The 22,959-nt window shown below is 43.5% G+C and overlaps 1 protein-coding gene across 2 annotated transcripts in view; it reads right to left on the bottom strand.

Moving 5' to 3' along the window:
- Positions 1 to 4,194: 4,194 nt before the first annotated feature.
- Positions 4,195 to 22,959, bottom strand: part of LOC129707459 (cadherin-4-like) — a 485,034-nt gene continuing 466,269 nt past the window's right edge. For both annotated transcript variants that reach the window (XM_055652497.1, XM_055652498.1), the window contains 4 exons: positions 21,879 to 22,112; positions 21,051 to 21,190; positions 6,014 to 6,178; positions 4,195 to 5,559 (listed from right to left, as the gene is read on the bottom strand). In XM_055652497.1, coding sequence (XP_055508472.1) covers positions 5,353 to 5,559; positions 6,014 to 6,178; positions 21,051 to 21,190; positions 21,879 to 22,112 — 746 coding nt within the window. In that variant the 3' untranslated portion in view covers positions 4,195 to 5,352. The remainder of the gene's footprint in view (positions 5,560 to 6,013; positions 6,179 to 21,050; positions 21,191 to 21,878; positions 22,113 to 22,959) is intronic.

Here is a 22,959-nt window from a genome sequence, read left to right as displayed (position 1 = left end):
CATGTGAGAAAGCAGTGAATCATGAGAAGAAATATTTTTGTCTCCCAGTACAGACAGCTAAACACAAGTCGGCGGCAGAGAAACTGAAGGTAGGAAATACACAAGCTTGTCTCCTCACAACATTTACTGGTGGCTCCAGTCGCAAATTTGAGTGTTATAGAGTGATCATTCATTCATTCATTCATTGATGCTGGAATTCCACTGTGGAAATTGGAAAACAAATCTCTCAGAGGTTTTTTAGAGAAATACACAGAGGAACATATACCGAGCGAGTCATCATTACGGAAAAATTATGTTGACAGCAACTTCAACATTGTTGTGCAGAAAAGTAGCGATGAAGTTGCACGCAACAAAATATGGATCTCAATAGACGAGCCAACCGATGCTGTGGGGAGATATGTTGCCAATGTGGTCATCGGTACACTGGAGGCAGGTCAACCATCAAAGGAGTATTTGTTGACATCAGAAGTATTGGAGAAGTCAAACAGCTCAACTATTGCTCAGTTGTTTACATCTTCACTTGCTGTACTTTGTCCAGAAGGTATAAAACACAAGAATGTTCTTCTGTTTGTGACTGATGCAGCTCCGCACATGAAAAAAGTTGCTCGTGCTCTTAAAGTTTTATTCCCCAAAATTTTGCATTTGACATGCGTAGCTCACGGACTTCATAGAATTGCCAAGCACATACATAGCTTGTTTCCAATGTCAAGAAAATCTTCCTCAAAGCACCGTCACATGTGCAATTGTTCAAGGAAATTGCACCTGAGATTCCGTTACCGCCTCAGCCTGTTTTGACCAGGTGGGGTACACGGCTCTCAGCTGTACTCTACTATGCTGCAAATTTTGAAAAGATAAAATAAATCGTCAACTGTTTTGAAGAATAAGAATCTGCTGCAGTCAGGATCGTCAGTGAAATCCTGCAGAAAAAGTCCCTCCAACACGATCTTGTGTTTATTGCTTCCAATTTTTGCAAACTTCCCACAAGCTACCACTTCCCTTGAGAAACACGGTGAAACATTAGTGAATAACTTGCAGGTTTCCAACAAAGTAACTGACGATATTCGTAAAGTTCCCGGCGATGTAGGTAAAGACATACAAGGAAAATGTGAGAGAGTGATTTTAGCTAAGAAAGATCTTGAAGAAATACAAAACATAGCTAAAGTTCTCAAAGGTTGTTGTTATGCACAAGATATCGACATGAATATAGAGTCTGTAGCTTGTTTCGGATATGCACCAGTGACCTCAGTTGGGGTAGAAGAAAGTTTGTCAAATCTGAAGCATACGGCATATTTTAACACCAGATTATTTGAAAGAAATGCTAGTAATTATGTGCAACCAGGCAACTTTGGTCATTTAATGTAGTATACCTTTATAATTATCATTTTTAACCATATTTTGGTGGTGGAAATAAATGCCTTTATATGCCCTTTTTGTCAATAAATGCCTTTTTTGTAATTTTATTCTGCCTTTTTGCCTGCCTATTTCAGAGATTTTTAGTGCCTGAACATCCTGGCTCTAATGATTACATTCAAAAGAAAGAGATTGACCATGAAGCTTTCGACATGCCATTCGAGATGTGCTGCAGTACAGTATCAACATGAGTTTCCATCAACCCATGCAAGTAACAGATTACTTTCTTATCTATCTCGCTGATGTTTACGCGGAGTTGCTGCATCTGTGAAAGCCGCTGCATTTCCCCGCACTAAAACAGTCAGAAATCAATATTCGTAAAAACCCTTTGAGATACTTTGCAGAGAGAGAGAGAGGTGAACTATATAAATATAGATTTCTCAGAGATATTCTTTCAAATAAAGTATATTTTTCCCATAAATGTTTTCAGTTGCGACACAGCTAGGAATTGACAGTCTTTGCCTGAGTTTCTGGACTGGTTTGACACTCCTGGGTTAACAGATCACTACAGAATATAAATTGGATCTGACATTTCATCACACTTTTTGCAGAGTCCTTCAGCAAAGACTACTCCTCCATAATATTAATGGTAGTATAAATCCTACTGAGCTTCCAAATCAACTATTTCCTCCTAAATCAATTTTTGATGTTCATAAATTTGATGTCAAGCAAGAATATAGCTTCTCCTACAATAGTCACGCAGCTTTTTTTTGATTAAATGTAAATTGATTTGGTATTCTCTTGGGTTGATTGAATTAGTTCCAACGGGTCCTTGTTACTCTCTCTCTCTTCAGCCAGTTAAATTGAGTTCTGAGTTTGGTTTTCACAGTGAGAAGCTCTTGTGACGTGCTAACCAGTCAGCGGAAAGACAATACATGATTACAATCCAGCCATCCACGGTGTACAAATACACGATAAAGGGAATAATGTGAATAACGTTTAGTGCAAGATAAAGAACAATCAAAGAAAGTCCGAGGGTGTCCAATGAGATGGTGGATCAGGACGGCTCTCTAGTTGGAGGTAGGATGGTTCAGTTGCCTGTGAACAGCTGGGAAGAAACTGTCCCTGAATCTGGAGGTGTGCGTTTTCACACTTCTGTACCTTTTGCATGTTGGGAGCGGGGAGTGGCCAGGGTGCAACTCGTCCTTGATTATGCTGCTGGCCTTGCCGAGGCAGCGTGAAGGGTTAATGGAGTCAATGGAAGGGAGGTTGGTTTGTGTGATGGGCTGGGCTGCGTCCACAATTCTCCAGTTGTTTCATCTGTATGTACCAGTTTAATATGTACATTTTAGTAAAACGAGAACATATTTGGATGGCAACACAAGAGATAGAAACATAGAAATCACATTAACCAATCACATTAACCACAATTACCCATTTCCTGACGTTTACCTGACACTTACTTCAGCTGCTCAAAATTACATTGTGATATTAATTACAAATAAAACTTGAATTTAAGCACAAGTCATTAACATATAATTTAGTGCCATTGTGATCGTATTGTTTAAAATGTGATTAAAAGAATAGACATGGAACTAGCTAAATGCGAGAGAATATTTAGTTTCATGAGATCTCCAAACACGAAATCGAACAAGTATACCAAACATATGTTTTCTTAATTAGAATGATCGTTTAACACAAACTTTACATCACCTCTGCCATTTTCCACATTAATTTGGGGACCGAGACAATTAACAATGAAATAATTTTACAGATTATAATTTATATTCATGAGCTTTTGTACAATAGTATGTCCTGTAGCTATCTGCACAGAACTAGCTACTGCATTAACTAATGTGCTGACTTTGAAAAATAATTGAAGTGAATGGTTTGTAGCTATTGAGGACACATGAGTTTTGAAATGGACATTCATAGATTCATAAAACCATAGGGCACACAAACAGTCCCACTTGTCCAGTCCGACCAAGATGCCCCATCTTAGCCATTCCCATTTGTCTGCATTTTGGTCCATATCCCTCAAAACCATTCCTATCTCTGTTTCAGTCCTTTAAATGCTGTATGTACCTGCCTCAACTACCTCCTCTGGTAACTCATTCCATGTACCAACCAACCTCTGAGTGAAAACATGACCTCTCAGGTTCCTATTAAATCTTTCCATTCTTTCCTTAAACTTATACGGGACTTATCCCTGGGCACTCCTGCCCTGGGTGAAACAACCCTGTGCATTCTCCCTATCGATTGCCCTTGTGATTTTATATACCTCCGTACACCTCAGCCTCCTGTGCTCCAAGAAATAGAGTCCTAGCCTAACCAACAACTCACTGTAGCTCAGGTCCTCGAGATCTGGCAACATCCTCATGAATTCTCTCTGCAGTCTTTCCAGCTTAATGGCATCCTTCCCTAAAGCAGGGTGACCAAACCTGAACACAGTTCTCCACCGACTCAGTTCAGCTTTCCCAGTGTCAAACTAGCGAAAGTAGCTCAGTCTTTTAGATTATTATTAGTGTACGAAGATCGTGAGTTCACTGTATGGAGTTTGTACTTTCTCCCCCGTGACCTGGTGGGTTTTTCCAGGTGCCCTGGTTTCCCCCAACACTCCAAAGACTTATAGATTTGCAGGTTAATTGGCTTTGGTAAAGAATGTATATTGTCCCTAGAGCGTGTTGGATAGTGCTAGTGTATGGGGTGATCGCTGGTCGGCGTGGACTCGGCAGGGTCGAAGGGACTGTCTCTGCGCCATGTCCCTAAACAAAACTATATTAATACGGTACGATTGCTTCCCAAAGATAGCGAGCACTAAAAGCAACTGAGAACACGGCAGTATTTTAAAAGGGGATCTTTATTTATAATAACACGGAGGGGCCATGAGCATATGCACCAGTTCTGTTATGGTACACAACACATTTGCAAAGCTGTTACTCAGTTCAACTATAACTGCAGTGGCACTAGAGACACGCATTCAAAACTTTGACTACCTTCCCTTTTTATTTGGTACAAAATGGTACAAACAACGATACAAAATATTTGTGCTGTTGACCATTACAAAAAAAGTTTTCCTCTAAACTGTGCAATGATTTGTGTTGAAATGTTGGACGCACAACACAAGAAGAAATCATTCTTTTGCAAGAATCACAGCCATGCGAGATTCAATATAAAACAACATGCAAAGAAAGAAACAAAAAGCTCCAATTATACACATAACATTAATCGGATGATGTTTGCTCCAAGCTCTGCGACATTTTGTACACGCTATACTAAGAAAACCAAATGGATATCAATGTTTAAAAAAAAAAAAATTACGATTAATGTGATGCTGATTCTACTTTGGGATGTGAAAAGAAAATGACTAATACTAATGAAGACTAACCAGACCTTCTGAATTTCCTTCCCCATCCTTATTTTTTACACTGCTTGACAAGTAGACTTTCAAAGTTAAGCTCTATACAACATGTACAATGTGATTAGCCACTGACTGCTCAGTTTTAAACGTTGTTGTTAATAAACGTGTTTCTGTACAGTTTTTTTGTTTTAATGTATTTTACACCGACGGGTTAAAAGGCAAAAAAGGAAAATCGGTCCTCTAACCAGAGTGGAAATAAACTGATTCATTTGTTTTCTCTTTGTAGCCAGTATGGGGACCAGGGGTCAATAGATGGTTCAATTTTAATCACTCCTGAGATTGAGGGAATCCGTTAAAATGTACCAAAAAGGCACTTTAAAAACAGTGCTTCTGTACTAAGAAATTCAAGTTAATAAAGAGCTCCTTTCCTCTTTAGTTGTAAAGCAAATATCGAGCGATATTCCTGCTGACTGACCAAAAATATGCAGCAAAGACAACAAGCATTCATGCCGACAGCTCAGGTTCTAAAATAAAAAAAACCTAACACACCACTAAAAATGTTATGGTCAGCAGGGAATATTAATGAAAAAAAGCTGCCTCTTTTGTACAGTTCCTTCAACTTCTGGCGCACAGCGTTGCTGTTAGTCGTCATCGCCACCACCGTACATGTCTGCTAACTTCTTGAATCGCGGCCCCCAGTCGTTGAGATAATCGTAGTCGTGGTCGCCGGAGCTGGAGGAGTTGAGGGAACTGACCGAGCCCGCAGTCGAACCGCTTCCTTCATAATCGAAAACCAGCAAGGAGTCGTAGGGCGGGGCCGTGGGATCGTTATCTGCTGCTCTGAGACCCTGTGGAAGGGAATTAAAGAAAAAGATCAGGACAACCATTGAAAGCGCGGTGGACAACGTGTCGAACAGGACGATGCAGTCAGCTTGTCAGCCGTCGGGCGCGGCACGGTAGAGTTGGTGCCTTACAGCGCCCGAGACCCAGGTTCGATCCTGACCACGGGTGCTGTCTGGACGGAGTTTGTACGATCTCCCCGTGACCGCGTGGGTGTTCTCCAGGCGCTCCGGTTTCCTCCCAAACTCCAAAAGACGTGCAGGTTTGCAGGTTAATTGGCTTTGGTAAAAATGTAAGTTGTCCCATGTGTGTATAGGATAGTGCTAGTGTACGGGGTGATCGCTGGTCGGCGCGGACTCGGTGGGCCGCAGGGCCCATTTCCGTCTAATAGTCCCAACCATACAAGATTCTGGTTCCGTGCTCACAGGAATAGATATTAGTCAGCTCTATCCCAGCCATTACCTCATTAATAAAATCTCCGATATCTCCAGGATGTGGAATCGTGGGGCGCAGGGGATACTGGGATTCAGCTCCGATCGGCCGCTCGTCGACTCGCCTGATCCCCGGAGTCTTGGCCAACACAGGATCTAGTGCATCTGGTTGCTGAAGCTGACTCAGGTCATAATCCTGCAGAATACATAGAAACATAGTAAGGAGGTGTAGGAATAGACCATTTGTCCCTTCGAGCCAGCACCGCCATTCAATATGATCACAGATGATCATCCAGAATCAGTACCCCGTTCCTGGTTTCTCCCTCTATCCCTTGATTCAGTTAGCACTAAGAGCTATAATCTAATGCCCCTGTCCCACTTAGGAAACCCGAATGGAAACCTCTGGAGACTTTGCACCCCACCCAAGGTTTCCATGCGGTTCCCGGAGGTTTTTGTCAGTCTCCCTACCTGCTTCCACTGCCTGCAACCTCCGGCAACCACCTTCAACCTCCGGGAACCGCACGGAAACCTTGGGTGGGGCGCAAAGTCTCCAGAGGTTTCAGTTCAGGTTTCCTAAGTTACTCACTCTTGACCCAATCCAGTGGCAGAGAATTCCACGGATGCACAACTCTCTAGCTGGAAAGGTTTTACCTCATCTCAGTCCTAAATTGTCAACCCCTTATTCTTCAACTTTGACCCCCCGGTTCTGGCCTACACAAACCTGGGGGCTTTAGACTTCAATTCTCACAGATCACAAATTAAACGGAACCCTTAGACCAACCACAGATTCCAACAATATTGAATATGGATTGAACAAAACACACTTTAACTCCCCCTCCCATTCCCATATGGACCTTTCTGTCCTGGGCCTCCTTCACTGCCAGAGTGAGGCCCAGAGCAAATTGGAGGAGCAGCACCTCGTATATCGCTTGGGCAGCTTACACCCCAGCGGTATGAATATGATTTCTCTAATTTCAAGTAACCCCTGCAATCCCTCCCATCATCTCTCCCCCCCCCCCCCCCCCTCCCCCCCCCAACCCCAGTTGTACTGCCAGTTCCACTGTTCACTTCCTTTTATCCCTCTTGTTATCACAACTTCCCCTGCCAACAATGGGCCATTATGGACTCCACCCTTCCTGAGGTCATCTATGACCAGCCCTGATTTGTTCTGGCCTTTCTTCACCTCCATTTTACTCTCCCCCACCCCCTTCTACTTTCAGCCTGAAGAAGGTTTCTGATCAGAAATGTCACCTATTCATTTTCTCCAGAGATGCTGCCTGACCCATTGAGTTACTCCAGCATTTTGTGTCAATCCTCAGTGTATACCAGTATCTGAAGATCCTTCCAACACATTTTTTTTAATTACAGTAGTTAACTCCCAGACTGCACATGAAAATGACTCTAAATCCTAGACAATAGACAATAGGTGCAGGAGTAGGCCATTTGGCCCTCCGAGCCAGCACCGCCATTCAATGTGATCACGGCTGATCATCCCCAATCAGTACCCCGTTCCTGCATTCTCCCCATATCCCCTGACTCCTCTATCTTTAAGAGCCCTATCTAGCTCTCTCAAGTACCCAGAAAACCGGCCTCCACCGCCCTCCAAGGCGATTTCTCAGCAGCCAGTAGAGTTGCTGCCTTACAGAGACACGGGATCAATCCTGTCAACAGGTGCTTGTCTGTACAGAGTTTGTAAGTTCTCCCCGTGACCTGTGGGGGCTTTACCCGGCGCTCCGGTTTGTAGGTTAATAGGCTTCAGTAAAATGTCCCTAGTGTATGTCGGATAGTATTAATGTGCGGGGATCGCCGGTGGGTGCGGACTCGGTGGGCCGAAGGGCCTGTTTCCGCGCTGTATCTCTAAAACTAAACTCAGACAAACTCTTTCAACATATTAACGTGCAAATTATGCATTCCTGCATCCTCTCTACAAAAGCCTTGAAGGAACTTCAGAGATGTGCAAGATGGAATTGAAGGATTAGCATGCAGTTCCGTCCGTCCCCTCTCCCCCCTGGGTTTCACACATTTAATAGCTTTATTTGTGAAGAGAGTAGGAATATTGGCCCCAGAAATATGGTACGATGGAATTTGTATGTGAATTCATCCTGCCTCAAGCACCTCTGCTGAGAGTAGTAAGGTGCATTTGGAAATCTGGCAGCATTTGAGGGTTGGTGGCATGCCAGCCTTGAAATGAGAGAAGCGGAGAAGAGTGGCTTGTGCATTGCAAGAGCGTAATGAGACTCAAAGAATTATAATTTGATGCTAAGATAATCATCCACTGCTAGAATATGAAACTAATAATCAAAACCCGACACGAACAAATCCCAGTGCATACATCTTGTGGAATTTACTTTGTGTTCAAGTTCAACTTGACCACTTTTAGCTCAATGGTCACCACTGAATAAGACTCAGCACTGCAATTGTCTTCAAGTCCTTGTAACGACGCAAAATGGAATTCATCCCCTGTCCCCGTTACGGGAACTATATTGAAACCAACAATAAACATAATGGAAATGGCAAATGCAAAAGTGAATAAAGTTGGTTTTAAACTGACATCTGTCACTACTGGGATGACGATCCAACATTGATGGTTAGCAAAATGGACGGCACGATGGCGCAGTGGTAGAGTTGCTGCCTTACAGCACGGTCAACACCAGAGACGCGGGTTCAATCCCAACTAAGGGTGCTGTCTGTACGGAGTTTGTACATTCTCCCCGTGACCGCGTGGGTTTTCTCCGAGATCTTCGGTTTCCTCCCACACTCTAAAGACATACAGGTTTGTAGGTTAATTGGCTTTGTTTAAATGTAAATCGTCCCTGTTGTGTAGGCTAGTGTTAATGTGCAGAGATCGCTGATTGGTGGGAACTCGGTGGGTCGAAGGGCCTGTTTCAGCGCTGTATCTCTAAACTAAACTAAACTAAAATGGGTGTGATGGAGAATGAGTTGGCATGGAGATGACACTAATACGCCATCTTGCAAAGACCTGCAGATGGACAGAGTGATCTTGTTTGGCCTTCTCATCTCTTCATTGTTCTTTAGAACAAAAATATCAGTACACAACAACTCCCAAGGAGAAAACTATGTTTGAGCATCTAAAGGGGCTGCTGCTCAAGTTTCGGCTCCACTTTAGTCCGACGCTATTGATTTTTGGGCACCCGGTACAAAGGGGGGTGGGCCGGGAGGGAACTTTGGTCGCCACGGGAGGTCGTTTGTATTATAGATAAGGATGGCGGGAATTTAATTTGAATTTTTGTCTTGTTTGTAAACTGCCGACACAGGCAATTTTTGATATGAATGCTACATTAATTTGTATGTTGAGTTTGTTTCTTGAATAAAGTATATGATTTAAAACCAAGAAGAAAACTATTGTTATTTTCATCGGGTAAAAATAAAATGCAATTCTACAATATATGGCACACAGTCCAAGAGGTACTTACGTTGAAACCGGCAAGGAAGAAAACCCGCTTTAGCATTCACGTGGTATTTTCCCAAGAGGTTTATAAGATGAAGGTAGAACACCTGAGAGGTCAGTTTCTAGCAACGTGAATAAGGATAATTCAACTGTATCTAATTTTCAACTTGCAACTTTCTGTCAAAAATTGCTAACGAGAAGCTAATTAACTGATGAACCAGAGCAATAAATTAGATATGTATGAAAGTGTGTGAGAAGGAACTGCAGTTGCTGGTTTGCACTGAAGATAGATAGACACAAAATGCTGGAGTAACTCGGCGGGTCAGGTAGCATCTCTGGAGCAAAGGAATAGGTGAAGTTTCGGGTCAAGGCAGGATAGTGTTAGTGTGCGGGGATCGCTGGTTGACGCGGACTCGGTGGGCCAAAGGGGCTGTGTCCACACTGTATCTCTAAACTAAACTAAAGAAAATCTAGGTGTGTGTAGTCTGAAGAAGGGTCTCGACCCGAAACGTCACCCATTCCTTCTCTCTAGAGATGCTGCCTGTCCCGCTGAGTTACTCCAGCATTTTAAGTCTATGTAGATGCAAGTACAGGTGCACAACCTTTTATCCGAAAGCCTTGGGACCAGACACTTGTCGGATTTCGGACATTTTCGGATTTCAGAATGGAAGATTTTTAGCGTAGATTAGGTAGGTAGCGCGGGCGGCTTGAAAAGTCTGGAGCTGCTGCCTCCTCCCGGGTGACCGGGAGACTCATTGCATAAATGTTAGTCAGTTAGTTTGGAGGGATTTTATGTGGTGGTGGTGGAGTCGGGGTGAAGGGGGAAACTTTAATTCTTAGTCCCCTACCTGGTCGGCGACTCCCAACCTCGCGGAGCTGGGGGCTCCGTCCGGCCGCGGGCGGCGCCGGTTGTAGCTCCGACCCCGGCAACTCGACCCCTGGCTGCGCGGCTCCAAATCCAGCGACGCTCCGCGATGTTGTGTGTCGGTGGCCACAGCGCTCCGGAGCTTGCCGCACGGCGACCCAGTAAGGCATTGCCCGCTCCCCGCTGGTTTCCCAGCGCTGCGACGCTGCCGACTCCCGACATTTGCGGAGCTGGGGCGTCCGGCCGCGGGCCGCGCTGGATTTGGAGTGCCTCGCAGCCAGGGGTAGAGTTGCCGGGGTCGGAGCTACAACCGGCGCCGCCCGCAGCCCCACCGGCCACAGCGCTGCGGTGCTTACTGCACGGCGACCCGGTAAGGCATTGACCGCTCCCCGCCTCTCCGACCAGGTAGGGGACTAAGAATTAAAGTTTACCCCTTCACCCCCCTTCACATAAAAACCCTCCAAACTAACTGACTAACATTTAAGTAATGATTTACAGATGTTTAAGCGTCTCCCGGTCTCCAGGGAGGAGGCAGCCGCTACAGTAGTACAGACCTGGGTTGACCGTGGGTCGTTTTGGGTCAGGTTTGGCGCCAAACGCGAGCTTTGGTGCGCAGACGACATCTGGAAAAAATGGCCGGTTTTCGGAGCTTTTCGGTTTCTGGAACACCGGATAAAAGGTTGTGCACCTGTATATCGCTGGAGTTAATAAGTTAATATGATTGAAATCCATACATAGTTGCTGATCTATCTCAAGGTGGGGAGCTCCGAGAAGCGAAAGGTGCGCAGTCTAAAGGGGCTGTCCCACTTGGGCGACCTAATCCGCGAGTTCTGGCGAGTTTGCCCTCGACTCATACGCGCAGCATGGTCGACACGAGGTCGTAGGAGGTCTTCGTAACTCTCCTTCATGCTCGAGAGTGGTCTCCGCGTACTCGAGGCCTCAGCTGGGTCGCGGCGGTTTTATCGATCTGTTAAAAAATGCCCGCGAGTAAAAAAAGGTTGCCATGGAAAAAATCAATACTTTTTTTACTCGTAGGTTTAGTCGTAGTAGGTCAGTCGAGGGTAGTCGAAGGTAGTCGTTGATAGTCTTCATCATAGTCGAAGGGAGGTCGAAGGAGATCGAAGGAAGTCGTCTTCACTCTCCACTATTCGGTGTCCAATTTTCCCGAAGTTAGTCGTAGTTAGTCTTCAACATACGAAGGAGGTCTTCAACATGTCATTTTTTCAAACCGTTCTAAATTCGCCAATTAGGTCGCCCAAGTGGGACAGCCCCTTAAGTTGAACGAATTGCCTCTTATCAATGAGAAACTCTGCCTCATCCATGAGTCTGGAGCCATCAGAGTACCTTAATTGAGATTTAGTTCCAAAAACACAGGCTGGCAATTGACGACAGAAAGATTAGCTTCGTCTGGTGGGCGAGTTATTCAGCAGCAGCATTTAGCAGCTGTTCCACATGAAGATGTGGGAGAAGTTTTATCCCTTTAAATCATGGCAACGACAGCTCTCCTCCTCCACTGCTTCTCATTGTTCAGGTCATCAGGACGTCTCTGACGATTATACTCTTACTGATCGAATCGATCTGTATTAATAATTATAACTCTCTGTCCTCTAGGGTCACCTTGGAAAAGGTGACAAACTCCGTATGAGCTATTCTTGGCATATTTCTCTTCCATATTTATATATGGGGTGGTGCCACAATATAGTTGCTACCTTACAGCGTCAGCGACCTAGGTTCGATCCTGACTACGGGTGCTGTCTGTACGGAGTTTGTACCTTTTCCCCGTGACCTACGTGGATTTTCTTTGGGTGCACTGGATCCACACCGCACTCCAAGGACGTACAGGTTTGTAGGTTAATTGGCTTGGTATAATTGTAAATTCTCGCTAGTGTGTGTTGGACAGTGTCAGTGTGGGGGATCGTGGTCTGAGTGGACAGTGAGCCTGTTTCCACGCTGTATCTCTAAACTAAACTAAACAAAAACATAGCTTTGGTCATTGTTCACTGACACCCTATTTTTATACAATGTTCTACCAAGTCATGGCCATTTTCTAAATCGTCCTACTGTCTCTATGTTGTCAGCCATGATAGAATGGCGGAGGAGACTCATAGGTTCATAAGTTATAGGCGTAGAATTAGGCCATTCGGCCCATCAAGTCTACTCCCATAGTCAATATTGGCTGATTTATCCTTCCCTCTCAATCCCATTCTCAGTTTCAGTCTAGTTTATTGTCACCTGTACCGAGGTACAGCTAAAAGCTTTTGTTGCGTGCTAACCATTCAGCAGAAACACAATATTTGATTACAATCAATCAATTTAAAGTATAGATACATGATAAGGGAATAATGATTAGTGCAAGGTAAAGCCAGCAAAGTCCAATCAAGGATAGTTCGAGGGTTCTCCAGACATGTGACTTGAGTTACTGCAGCAGTCTGTGTCTCTTATTGTAAACCAACATCTGCTGTTCCTTGTGTCTACAATCCTACCTCGATTCAGTGTCTATTTTTCCTCATGCGGTGACTGAAAATGTTTATAGATTCTAATCGCTGAATGAATTCCTGCATAAAATTCAACACCGAAAGCAAGATGATCAAATAAATGAAAAGTTGAACAAATGATTCTTTAATCTCAATCAATTGATTATTCCCTAAAGTACTAGGAAAAAATAAATAAATGAACAGGGGCGTCAAGTTGGCACAGCGGTAGAGTTGCTGCCTTACAGCGAATGCAGCGCCGGGCTCGATCTTGACTACGGGTGCTGTCTGTATGGAGTTTATACCCCCACACTCCAAAGACGTACAGGTATGTAGGTGAATTGGCTTGGTAAATGTAAAAATTGTCCCCTATATGGGTATGGGATAGTGTTAATGTGCAGGGATCGCTGGTCGGCGCGGACCTGGTGGGACATAAGGGCCTGTTTCCTCGCTGTATCTCAAAACTAAACTAAACAATGCCCATGTCATTTCCATCACTCTATATAATTCCACAAGCAAATTTAATTCATAAACTTTTATGTAGCATTGGATCTGAATGGTTTCATTTGTAAGCACTCATGGTTTGAAGTGTACTTGTAAGTACTCTCCGCATTTACAGTTCCTCAGTTCTCAAGCATTGATGGAAAATACCCTGCTCATACTTGATTGATTGATTGAAAGATACAGCAATGAAACAGACACTTCAGCCCATCGAGTCTACACCGACACTGATTACCCATTCAAGCTAGGTCCATGTTATTCCACTTTTGCACCCACTCCCTGCACACGAGGGGCAATTTACAGAGGCCAATTTACCTGAAAAACCCACACCCACGTGGGAGGAAACTGGAGCACCCATGTGGTCACAGAGTGAACGTGCAAACTCCACGCAGACAGCACCTGAGGTCAGATCTAACCGGGGTCTCTGGCCCTCTGAGGAAGCAACTCTACCAGTTGAGCTATTTAATTTGTGCACAATGGTTTGTCCAACAGATCAATGTTGATCTGGAGTCTGGTGCGAGTGTGGACGGCTTTCTGACCGTTCGGGTGGACAGGGACTGCAGAGAGAGCGACAAGCCTGGTCAGTGCAACTCTGGCCACATCACAGTGAACGAGCATGTGTGTGGCCAGGACATGGCTGGTTATGTTTAACTTTTATGTAATCTTGTATCTTGTTGCTTTTGTTGGTATGACTGTAGGGTAAAATCAAATTTCACTGTACGTCAGGGTACACGTGACAATAAAGGACTATTGAACTAGTGTGATTGGATGATCAATGGTTTGTGTGGACTTGGTGGGCCGAAGGGTCTGTTTCCATTCTGTATCTCTAAATACTAAACCTCCAATATACAAGATTTGAAGATTAAAATATACAAGAAAGATTTGAAGATTACTACCAGAACATCCCATCTGGACCAGGTGACTTTTCCATTTTAAGCGCTATCAACTTTCAAAGAAGTGGAAGTGTTTCATCTCATCCAGTTTAGCTTTTTTGGGTGGGGGGACTTTTTCTTGGAACCTAGCACTGGGAACAGTAGTTAAGTTTGGAAATCTGTTCTTTCACAAAAAGCGTTGTAGATTGTCACACTCGCACTGATTAAATTAAATAATATAAAAGTGGGCAAGGTGTAAACTTCCTCCCATTTGCCCAAACGCCAATACATCTACATTGTTTAATGCTTTTGCCTATTGGATGCACTCTCTCCTTCACCCTGTCTGAGTTTAATTGACGGATGTTCTCCATGTAAGCTATCCAAATAATGGTATCCGCATACAGCAGGAAACAAAAACACACTGCATGGAAATTGGAAATAAGAATTTCCACACTTTCACTTCTTTCAGCAAAAGCTATCTGCAATGTACAAATTGCTTTGGCAAAACAGTTGTGTTTGCTTTTGAAAGAAGTGGTGCCAGAGTCTTTTAAATTAAATCGTGACAATATTGGTGGTTTTGGCAAGTGAGACTCAGTAATTCTTTTCTCCAACATAAATAGTCCATGCACAGTCACTAATTTTGTACTTGACTTCAGATTCAGATTCATATTCAATTTTAATTGTCATTGTCAGTGTACAGTACAGAGACAACAAAATGCATTTACCATCTCCCTGGAAGAGCGACATAGCAAATGATTTGAAAAGTTAAATAAAAAGAATGCGTTGCTTCGATTTGATGCTGTTGTTTAGTGCTTTTTTAAATTTTCACTTTGCAAGATAGGGTGTCACTTGTCAGGTCAGCATTTGTTGCCTTTTCCTAAACACCCTTGAGAAGGCGACGATGGGCTACCTCCTTGAATCTGTGCTGTCATTGCAGAATCTGTGCTCTACATCGATGGTGCCGAACTGGAGATGGTCAAAGGCTTCAAGTTCTGAGGAATAGATATCGCTAGCGATTTGTCCTAGACCAGTCGCATTGAAGCTAAGGCTAATGCCCCTGTCCCACTTAGGAAACCTGAACGGAAACCTCTGGAGACTTTGCGCCCCACCCAAGGTTTCCCTGAGGTTCCCGAAGGTTTTTGTCAGTCTCCCTATATGCTTCCACTACCTGCAACCTCTGGCAACCACCTTCAACCTCCGGGAACCGCGCGGAAACCTTGGGTGGGGCGCAAAGTCTTCAGAGGTTTCCGTTCAGGTTTCCTAAGTGGGACAGGGGCATAAGACAGCACACCCACAGCTCTCCTTGCTTCGAAGGTTAGGAAGTTCTACATGCCACCAACAATCCTCACGAACTTCTAAAGCTGTGCTGTAGAAAGCATCTTATCGGGGTGCATCACAGCCTGGTTTGTGAACAATGAAAAACAACATCCCTTCCATTGACTCCATCTACACTTCGCACTGCCTCGGCAAGTCCGCCAGCATAATCAAGGATGAGTCTTCCCCCGGTCACTCCCTCCTCTCCCCTCTCCCGTCTGTTGGACTTCTTCAGGCTCTCAATCTGAAGAAGGGTCTTGACCCGAAACGTCACCTATTCCGTTTCTCCTGTAATGCTGCCTGACCCGCTGAATTACTCCAGCATTTTGTGTCTGTCTTCAGTGTAAACCAGCATCTGCAGTTCCTTCCTGCACATGCAATGGTACTAACGGTCACTGGTACTGTAATGCATTGTCAATGACGAATGCCTGTGCATTGTTGAGGATTTGGTCGCTTATAATGAGCTGAGTTTCCTGACAGATTTATATATGAACTGCACCAAGCCATCATTATCTCTGATATTACATCACATCAGTTGGTTCATTAAAACACCCAGAAATAATGCAACCCATGTCCTGGCTTTACCAATAGTATCTGATGTTTCACAGCTTTCCTTTGATGATCCTACCAGGCACAGAAGTTGTCGAAAAAAACCTCCTTTTGAGCACAAGCTTTTGACATATAGTGGAGAAACAAAAAAAATCATTACTATTTAATATTTGAAGAGACACTGAAAAACTTTGGATTGTTGGTTTTCTGTTTGATCCAGTATATTATACATGTAAGGACATAAGGAATTAGGCCATTCGGCCCATCAATTCTACTCTGCCATTCAATAAGGTTCAAGATTTGCAAAAAAACAATTAAAAAAATCTTGGAAAAATATAAACTGGTAATATTGAGTGTTTACGCAAACTAACTTCCAACAGTGCTATTCCTTCCTCCTCTCCCCCCCCCCCCTCTCTTTCTCCACATTTGAGCACATTTCTATCATGAAAGGGAACCAATGTATACAGAACTCTTGGTGATTTAAAAAAAATGCAACACTCAAAAGATTTTCATTCTGGTGTCAAAACCCAAGGCTTTGTTAGATACTGGAGTGGCTCCACCACAATTGCAGAGTACCAGCTCGAGGGGAAGAAGTTCACAGTTTGTCAGAGTCCCCTGATGTTTGCTACGTCACATGAGGGAGAATGGGCAATAAGTGGATGCAGCAAAACTCCAGTGTCTAACAAATGTTGTGACTGGAAATAAACCAATCATCATTACATCATGTCTAAATGCAGTGGGCTGACGAAATGTAGTTTGTTCCATTCATAGAAACATAGAACATAGAAAAATAGGCGCAGGAGTAGGCCAATCGAGTCAGCACCGCCATTCAAAGTGCCATGACTGATCATCTGAAATCAGTACCCCGCTCCTGCTTCTCCCCCATATCCCTTGATTCCATTTAGCACGAAGAGCTAAATCTAACCCTTTCTTGAAAACATCCAGTAAATTGGCCTCCACTGCCTTCTGTGGCAGAGAACTCCACAGATTCACAACTCTGGGTGAAAAGGTTTTTCCTCATCTCAGTCCTAAATGGCCTACCCCTTATTCTTAAACTGTGACCCCTGGTTCTGGACTTCCTCAACAAGGAGAACATTTTTCCCACTTCTAGCCTGCCCAATCCCTTAAGAATTTGATGTTTCTATAAGACCCTTTGTAAATATTCAAATGTACGGTTTTATCTTGCACTATTAACCAGTCAATTCATTAATATAATCATACAATTGGGATTGAGCAAGAGGATGACATTTGGCCCATTGAGCCAATGCCAACTTCCAGTCAAGAAATCCCATTATTCCCATTTCCTTGGATCAGCCCCATGATTGTGCAAATCATTCCAATCTCCCTACCCCCTTCCACCCATATCATCCTCCCCCCTCCACTTTTACCTTTCACTTCTCTTCTTTCCTGACCTGATATCTCTTTTTCACCTCTAGCCTTTGTCATTATCTCTACCCAGGTGCCAAGAAACCCAACCCCCTCCTCACCTGTATCCACCTATCACTTGCCAGGCTTTGCCATGCCCCTACCTCTCTCTTCCAGCTTTTACCCCGTACTCCATCAGTCTGAAGAAGAGTCGTGACCTGAAACATTATCCGGCCATTTCCCCCCACAGATGCTGCCTGACCAGCTGAGTTTCATCGCTCAAGATTGCAGCATCTGTAGTTGTTTGTGTTTATTGCCCACCCATCCATTTCATTCCTATTGACATTAGATCCATAAAACACTAATAGTTTATTGATATGTTGAATGGTACTCAGACATGTCAATCTGAGATATGCAATAAAATTATATTTAATTAATGAAGGAATTAATAATTATTTGATTATCAGCTACAAATAATGTCATTTCATAGATCAAGAATATTTCTTGTCTGTCAAAATCAGCAAATATCAGGCAATTTATATAACAACACTAAACAAAATATCTATTTATATCTAAAACAGTATTTGTCAGTGGTGTGATATTGGTAGTGTTAGTGTTTTTAATACAATCTATTAAAATACAATGTCTCTCCAATTAACATTCAAATTGGACTGAAAGCAAAAGGGCAAAACAGAATTGAGTTTGGATGACACTTAAAAAATATATCCTTCTGAATGTTTTAATATACTAATGATTGTTGGAGTCAAAACTCATTACCTGGTCAGATAATAAATGGGTAGATTCAAGCACTTTTCGCTTAAAGAACAATGAACAAGCATTGATTTAATTAATTTTGTTCTATTCCCTGTAACTCAACTTTCTGAATTATCAATGCCATTTTACTTTTGTCTTACGCTAATTTGTATGATTAAATTCACATGGATGCAGTATTACTCGCTGATAGTGAGAATAAACATAATTTCTATTTAAATTTATTTTCATTGGTAACAAGTGCAGAGTTTGGTGAGAAGCCATTGGCATCTGTTGTTCATTTAACAGAAGGTTATATTTGGAACATGCTTAGAATGTTGCTGAGATACTTCAGAACATACTGTTTTAACAATGGGTCCGAACCTTTGTCACACATGCTCCCCTAATTCAGAATTCCAAGAAGCTGAAATCACTCCTGTTAGTAAGTAATACTTTAGTTATCTAATTGAATCAACTGATTCATCCTACCACAACCAGAGAGCAGTCCTGAACTACTATCTACCTCATTGGTCATCCTCGGACTATCCTTGATCGGACTTTGCTGGCTTCACCTTACACTAAACACTGTAAATGGATAGATTGTAATCATGTATTGTCTTTCTGCTGACTCGACAGCACGCAACAAAAGATTTTCACTGTACCTCAGTACACGTGACAATAAACTAAACTGAACTAATACTAAAGGTTTTTTTTATTTTCACAACCCGTCTAACTGTTTCTTAAATGTTGTACCTGCCTCAACTACTTCCTCCGGCAGCTGGTTCCAATCCCCACCACCCTGTGTGTAAAAAAGTTGCCCCTCGGCTATTAAACCTTTTCCTCCTCACCTTAAACCTACGACCCCTGTTTTTTGATTCCAGTAGTCTGGGTAAAGGACTCGGGGCATTTATCCCATTTATTCCTCTCACAATTTTAATACACCTCTATAAGATCACCCCTCATCCTTCTGCTCTCCAAGAAATAATGTCCCAGCCTGCTTAACCATTCCCTATACTTCAGGCCCTTGAGTCCTGGCAACAGGGATTGCCAAACCTGCAGTTAACCACATGGTATTTTCCTAAAGCATCCATGTTAATAAAATGAAAAGTTTAACTTTGCAATTATTCCTGCGTGTTAATACCATGCTGCAGTAAATATCGGCGCGACAAATCTACTTCAGTATCTATCACAGAAATGTGGAGCTTGGCTGCTTCCTCAGTGATAAAATCAGTTTAAAGATAAACCACTTCTGCTTCACTAACACTATTGCCCAGGTCAAATGTAGGTCATGAATTCTGCACAATCATCTTTTCCAGTAATCCTTTTTATTTCAGCAAATCATTAAAACAAAAGCAATGAACTGGAGAAAACAGAATTGAACTTGGATCAGAGTAGATGATACACTGCAACAAATAATATATCAGTTCTCCCCTGTGCCCCACCTGTACTCGCACATATTTCTCCTCATCCTTCCTCTAGCTTCACAATTCACAACTCTTTGATCCTTTTGCCTCACACCTTCCGTCTTTTCATCTCTTGTCCACTGTCTGCCCATGAAAAAACCTCCTTACCTGTATCAACCTACTACCTGTCCCGTCCCTCCAGCTTCCCCCCTCCCCCTCCCCCTCACAATCAGTCTGAAGAAGGATCCTGACCCGAAACGTTACCTATCCATGTTTTCCAGAGATGCTGCCTGACCTGCTGAGATACCAGTTGAGTATGTGAAGAGAGACAAGGAAATTAACATGACACAGAAGGAACTGTAGATGCTGGTTTACAAAACAAAAGTTACAAAGTGCTGGAGTAACATCAGGGGGGGTGGGGGGGGGAATGTCAGGCACCATCTCTAGAGAACATGGGTACGTGATGTTTTGGTTTGCCACTCTTCCTCAGTCTGAAAAAGGGTCCCAAACTGACACGTCCCCTTATCATAGAAACATAGAAACATAGAAAATAGGTGCAGGAGTAGGCCATTCGGCTCTTCGAGCCTGCACCGCCATTCGATATGATCATGGCTGATCATCCAACTCAGTATCCCATCCCTGCCTTCTCTCCATACCCCCCTGATCCCTTTAGCCACAACGGCCACATCTAACTCCCTCTTAAATGTAGCCAATGAACTGGCCTCAACTACCTTCTGTGGCAGAGAATTCCACAGATTCACCACTCTATGTAAAAAATGATTTTCTCATGTCGGTCCTAAAAGACTTCCCTCTTATCCTTAAACTGTGACCCCTAATTCTGGACTTCCCCAACATCGGGAATAATCTTCCTGCATCTAGCCTGTCCAACCCCTTAAGAATTTTGTACGTTTCTATAAGATCCCCCCTCAATCTTCTGAATTCTAGCGAGTACAAGCCGAGTCTATCCAGTCTTTCTTCATATGAAAGTCCTGCCATCTCAGGAATCAGTCTGGTGAACCTTCTCTGTACTCCCTCCATGTTCTCCAGAGATTCTGCCTGACTTGCTGACATACTCCAGCATTTTGTGTCTTTTTAATAAAGAGCTTTTGACTTCTTTATTGATCTTAAGCAATGTTCTTCAAAAAGGACACCACTGAAATTTTGTGAACCGCAACCGTTTCTCTTTCGCTAGCACGTGGAATAATATCCATCAGACATGTTTACTCACGAATGTATACCGAAGATGAACGGCACAGTGGTGCAGCGATAGAGCTGCTGCCTCCCAGTGCCAGACCCGGGTTAGATCCTCACTACAGGTGCTCTGTGCGGAGTTTGAACATTCTCCCTGTGACAGCGTGGGTTTTTCTGCGTTTTCCTCCTTCATCCCAAAGATGTGCGGGTTTGCTGGTTAATTGGCTCCTGTCCCTAACGTGTAGGATGCAAGTGTGGAATAACACAGAACCGGTGTACGGGTGATCGATGGTCGTCGTGGACCCTGTTTCCACACTGTATCTCACAGCTATACATGTGGTTTATATCTCTACTGACGGAATTAAAGTACTGTCTTACCTGATCCTCCTCACCACCACCCTCCTCATCATATTTCAGGATATTGTCCCTAACGTCATCCTCTGGGTCGATTAGAAGTTGTTTTGTTTGCCGTTCTTTATCCCTGCGTTTCATCCATATCACGAACAGCAAGACGAGAACTGGCGAAAACAAGCATGTCATGATATCGTTAGCATGCCAGTATGTATGAATGAATGAATGAACGCTTTATTGCCACATGTGACAAGTTACAGTGATATTCTTTGTTTTGCAAAGGTATGCAAAGAGTCGCTACATAAAGGGCAGTGACAAAGTATCACGTGCCGGGTCCTCCTATGTTAATTCCCCCCACCCATCTTGGTGGTCCCCCCCACGCCAGCTCTTTCTTTGTTCACCCTCTCCCCCTCATGACATCAGGAGGAGGGGACCCAGCGGCAATAGTGGAGAGGTCGGTGCTTCGGGCGATGTGGAGTGAGGACGCTGCTGCCGGGGGCCGGGGGGGGGGGGGGGGGGGGGGGGGGGGGAGGGGGGGATAAAGGAGGATCCCGGCGTGGGGGGGAGGGTGAAGGGCGAGAACAAAAGAGGTCCTGATGCGGGATGCGTTGTAACTTTATTAGTACCCTTTATGTGGTGACTATTTGTATACCTTGGGTATACAGGCAAGGAATTTCACTGAGACTTGTCGTATGTAACAATGTAGTATTCATTCATGCATTCAATCATTCATTCATTCAATCATTCATTCAAGCATTCATTCATTCATGCATCAATTAATCATTCATTCATTCATTCATTCATTCAGTCACAATGCGACTTTAATCGCAGTTTAATTCTACCTCCATTACTCACTTAACAAAATGATGATGCACAGGAGGATTGCTATGATGGCTCCTGTGCCTAAACCAGCTGCTGCTATAGCACCTACAGCAGTACAATCTCCGTGTTCATCGCAAGGGCAGACTTTCACTTTAATCACAGTGGTGCTGGATAATGGAGGGTTGCCAGAATCTGTGATGATGATTGGAATATCATACACACCAGCGATCAGGAATCCAATTCTCAAACTGAGCTGAGCAGAATCCCCTGGTGAATACAAGGAGAGAGAATTAATAGGAATTGGATACATCATAAACAAGCCAATGAGTTCTTCCGTAACTAAAAAAGTAGAAATAATCTCACAGCGATATTGTTATTGGGATGAAAGACCTAAATTAACACAAAATACTCACCCAGAAAAACTATTCTTCATTGATAAAAAAAACAACTGACACTCCTGATTATCCACCAAGTTCTTGACATAATCGAGCAGAATAAATCTAGTTTAACGTCATAAGGAAGTGTAGAATTAGGCCATTCGGCCCATCAACGTCTACTGAGCAATTCAATCATGGCTGATCGATCTCTCCCTCCTAACCCCATTCTCCCCCCTTCTCTCCATAGCCTCTGAAACCTGTACTAATCAAGAATCTATCTATCTCTGCTATAAAAATATCCACTGACTTGACCTCCACAGCCTCCTGTGGCAAAGAATTCCACAGATTCACCCCCCTCTGACTAAATAAATTTCTCTTCTCCTTCCTAAAAGAATGACCTTTAATTCTGAGGCTATGACCTCTGATCCCAGACTCTCCCACTAGTGGAGACATCCTCCCCACATCCACTATTCTGTATGTTTCAATGAGGTCCCCCCCCTCATTCATCTAAACTCCAGTGAGTACAGGCCCAGTGCCGGCAAACGCTCATCATAGTTTAGTTTAGTTTTCATTTAGAGATACAATGCGGATACAGACCCTTTGGCCCACTAAGTACACGCCAACCAGCTTTCCTGGTACATTGGCACTATCCTGCACACACTAGGGACAATTTACAATTTTACCGGAGCCAATTAGCCTGCAAACCTGTACGTCTTTGGAGTGTGGAAGGAAACCGG

This window comes from Leucoraja erinacea, chromosome 21 (assembly GCF_028641065.1).
Source record: "Leucoraja erinacea ecotype New England chromosome 21, Leri_hhj_1, whole genome shotgun sequence".
Lineage (NCBI taxonomy): Eukaryota > Metazoa > Chordata > Chondrichthyes > Rajiformes > Rajidae > Leucoraja > Leucoraja erinaceus.
This window is presented reverse-complemented; position numbering and strand designations above follow the sequence as displayed.